General features: G+C 42.4%; 1 protein-coding gene across 1 annotated transcript in view; it reads right to left on the minus strand.

Moving 5' to 3' along the window:
• The window catches only part of stambpl1 (STAM binding protein-like 1), a 20,288-nt gene that overhangs the window by 1,071 nt on the left and 14,955 nt on the right, over positions 1–4,262 (minus strand). The window contains exons 6-9 of the mRNA XM_037690985.1: positions 3,286–3,528; positions 3,057–3,207; positions 2,713–2,837; positions 2,486–2,623 (exon numbers count right to left, since the gene is read on the minus strand). Of these exons, the coding sequence (XP_037546913.1) occupies positions 2,486–2,623; positions 2,713–2,837; positions 3,057–3,207; positions 3,286–3,528 (657 nt within the window). The remainder of the gene's footprint in view (positions 1–2,485; positions 2,624–2,712; positions 2,838–3,056; positions 3,208–3,285; positions 3,529–4,262) is intronic.

A 4,262-nucleotide genomic window follows, 5' to 3' on the forward strand; every position in this document is an offset into this window, starting at 1 on the left:
GTTAGGAGATGTTAGGAGACATAACGAGACGTTAAGAGTTGTTTAGAGATGTTAGGAGACATTAGGAGATTTTAGGAGACATAAGAAGATGTTAGGAGACATAAAGAGATGTTAGGAGACATAAAGAGATGTAATGAGATGTAAGAAGATGTTAGTAGACATAACGAGATGTTAGGAGACATAACGAGACGCTAGGAGATGTTAGGAGACATAAGGAAATGCTAGGAGATGTTTAGAGATGTTAGGAGACATTAGGAGATGTAATGAGATGTAAGAAGATGTTAGGAGACATAACGAGACGTTAGGAGATGTTAGGAGGTGTAAGGAGACATTAGAAAATGTTAGGAGATCTTAGAAGACATAAGGAGATGTTACGAGATGTTAGGAGACATAAGGATGTAGAGATATACCTACATCCCTGAATGTCATTTTATAACACACTTTTATTTCTGGTAACTGAGTAGTTCATTCTGTAAAGATGTCTCTGAAAAATAAAAAAAGTAAAACTCCTCTCCCTTGAACAACTGAGACATTCCAGCCCCATTTCAGACCCTGGGACAGTTTGAACCTTGTTCTCAGCATCTCTAACTCTGGAAAGTGTCAAAAGAGACTTTTATGGTTTATAAGAACTACCAAAGATACTTGATCAATCTGATAATATCAGAAAGCCTTTCTGTGAACCCAAAATTGGACGTTTGAGTTAACACAGATCACCCGGGATGTTTCGGTATCATCACCTTGTACCAACCTCCAACCAGACTATCCTTCAACGATTGTAAAGAACAGAAAAGCCTCGTCTCTGTTCAAAGGAATTCCAGAATTGACACTTGGGTCCTCTTTCCTGCATGTAGAAAACTGACAGACTTTTATTCACATTCTAGAAGACGTAATGCTGTTTTTCTGTAATGAAATAATTGTTTACTGTGAATAGCTAAATAACTTGCCTTGTTGTTTCTCCTGCAGCTGACAAGAACCTCTGACCAAAAAGCTTGCAGATGTGTTTTCTGTTTACTAGGTTAACAAAGTATCTTTATTGGTTTCTTTAACCTCATTTAAAGTTGAGAAGTGTCTTAAATATTTTTATTTGATGACTTTTTCAACAGAGCAGATTAAAATAGTACTTTATTTAGTTGATAAAGTCCAGCCCTTCCATTCTGACTGGTTCAAATCGACCACCTCTTTCAAATTAGAAGTGTGGTCGATTGTCTGCTATAGAGAGGAAGACTCTCAGATGAATTTTGGAAGTTGGAGGAGAAAGTTGGATGAGAGAAAACAGGAGAAAAAGTGATGAAGACCTCCAGAAGAGGAGAAGGAGTAAACTTTTAAGACACAACCTACAAAAACTTCCACTAAGAAGATTGGAGTTTAGCAAAGTTTGATAGAACCCTCTTCAGCGCTCCAGACACCTGCAGTTATCATCATCAGAGTTAACAACAGCTGTCCAGAACTCCAGGAGACGCTCCGGTTGACCATTAGAGCCAGTGACCAAACTCAACACCTTGATGTCAGGGATGTGAAGGAATTTCCACCTTTACATCAAAGATCATCTGAGCAGAAAGAGTCCAACATCTGGTATCTTCAGGCGGCCTTCGAAGACGACTCCTGGTAGGAACAGCTGATCGATACTCTCAAGGTTGACTCTGGTGTCCAAGAATTTAGATTTTAACCAAATTAGTATTAACTCAGTTCAGTAATTATTTTTCCTTAAATTTCAGACCAAATTTTAACTATTGAACGATAAAACGTCTTTCTTTTAGTTAAGTTTGTATAATTAATCTGCCCTGCTGAAAATTCCAATTGTTCTACATTGCATCTTGTTTTGGTTTGGTTAAGCACATAGAATAATTTCATTTATCTGTTAATTACTGCTAACAAGCATTTTTAATGGTCACGTTAATTTCCATAAAACTCCGGTTGTGAAGCCTCATTTAAATGTCAGAAACAATTTCCAACTGTTATTTTATCGTATATAGTCAAATAAACATCACAAATTTGTATTAAAGCGTGCGTGTTTTATTTATGACATCTGAATCCTTCATATAAAAGAACTCACAGTGTAAAAAGGGCACTTCGAGGTAATTAAACAACATCTGAATTGATTTTCAGACCTTCAGAGTTTCTCAGAGCTGAGAGTGGTGCCCCTTCAAAATAAAATTCATAACAAATTTTTAATCATTATTAACCCTTCCCGCTACAAGGAGATCTTAGGAGATGTTAGGGGACGTAAGGAGGCATTAGGAGACATAAGGAGACATACGGAGACGTTAGGAGACATTTGAGTCATGTTTAAGTTAAGGACCCTGGTCCTCCCACGTCTCGTCCCTCTTGCCCCAGCCACCGCAGTCTTTTTCAGCATATAAAGTTCCTTTGAACTACAGTTGATGTCCCGTTGGACCAGGAAGGTCCAGCTGCAGTCTTAGGTCACCATTTGAGGAAGATGACCAGGTAAGCCGGTCATCAAGGTGTGCTCAACGTGTGTTCTTACGTGGATCCAGCCCAAAGTCAGCAGTTGCTGTTGGTCCTGGAAACTGAATAGCTCCTCAACGTTCTCCATGTCGCAGAAATCTGGACCGGCTGATTGTTTCGGGATCACAACGTGGGTCAGCAGGAACTCATCGTGCGTCTGAGGCACAGAAACGTTAAGAAGGAAGTAGTTTGTGTGTGTGTGTGTGTGGGGGGGGGGGGGGGGGGGGGGGGTAGCAGGAGACTCACCAGGCGTCCACAGAGGACCCCGCAGGTCTCGATTCCTCGAGTCGTGTTGGATTCAGCCAGTTGGAGAAAACGGTAAGTCAGATCTCTGGGAATCACCATCCGCCTCAGACCCTCAACCCTCTGACCTGCACACACAAAACAAACACGCTTAGACTGGCTCTCATCCTGGATTAGCTTTGTTTACACTAGGTCCTCCCAGAGCCATCTCTGAAGACTCTGAGTCCATCAGATACTCTGTGAGGTCTCCAGGTGTCCTCAGGTGTTTTAAAAACTACAGAAATCATAAAACCCAACAAGTCCTGGATTCATAATCCTCAGAGCGGCCGGTGCTTCTGTGTACTCACTATGTACTCCAGCCAGAGAGGCAGCTGATTGGCTGATGGCAGCAGGAAGCCGGTTTCTGTTTCTGTCTGCCCACTGGGATTGTACGCCATCTCTGATTGGCTGCTGAGACAGGCAGGAACCATCTGTGACCTCAGACACTTTGGTCTCCATCTGGAGGAGAAACCAGACCCATGAATCCTCCTAAGACCTCCTGAAATTCCTGAGGGCATGTCTGATGAAGTTTATCACCTTTAGCTCTGTCTCCTCTCCTTTTTGATTGGCCAGCTCTTGGCATCTCAGCTGGTCCTCGAAGAAACGAAACTGCTCGGACTCAATCTGAAGGCGTCGCAACGCTGCCACTCGTTGCTTCTCCTCCTCTACCAGGAGGTGCCGCCTATCTTTGTCTAAGTGGGAGAGGTACCTCCTCTCCTCATCCAATAGGGCGAGTCGTTGCAGCTGCTGGCCACACCCATCCACAACCACCTCCTGGTTCTGAGAAACAGTAGCAAGGTCAGTCCTGATGGTCCAAGTAAGAGTGTCAGGGAACTTTTGGTCAAAGACTAATAATGATTTTATTAAGGCTGAGAACATTGTTTCCCTATGCCCTGAGAACAAGAACCTCGGTTGTCTTCTAAAACACTATCTGCCCATGAACCATAAGTTTGTGCTGTGTAAGAAGGCTGCAGCTGGCTTCAAGAACACCCCCTGGCCTGAACTCTGTAGAACTCTGAGCTGAGAGGAGTATAAAAGCGAGCAGATAACGCAGCTTGTGGCTGTTTTCTGTGACTGGTCTTGATGCGTATACATCTATGCATGTTTTATATATGTTAGTATGTAATCTGTACTGAAATCTGACGTGCAAGTAAAAGAAGTGTGTGGTTCTTTTGAGTAAACACCAGAGAATGAGAGCATTTCTCAAACAAAGGGGCTGGGTGACTCCTCATTATTTGCAACTTTTAGATCAACAGTTTTAATGGTAATATTTGCTGACCTGCATGCTAAACACATATATGTACTCATCATGTAGAGACTGGTCCACTGAACATTACCCATTATGCAACAGTCAATACACTCAATCTCCGTCAGTACTCTACAGTCAGTACTCTACAGTCAGTACTCTACAGTCAGTACTCTACAGTCAGTACCCTATCGTCAGTACCCTATCGTCAGTACTCTATTGTCAGTACTCTACAGTCAGTACTCTACAGTCAGTACTCTACAGTCAG

Source organism: Nematolebias whitei, chromosome 17 (genome assembly GCF_014905685.2).
Source record: "Nematolebias whitei isolate Nwh7 chromosome 17, NemWhi1, whole genome shotgun sequence".
NCBI lineage: Eukaryota > Metazoa > Chordata > Actinopteri > Cyprinodontiformes > Rivulidae > Nematolebias > Nematolebias whitei.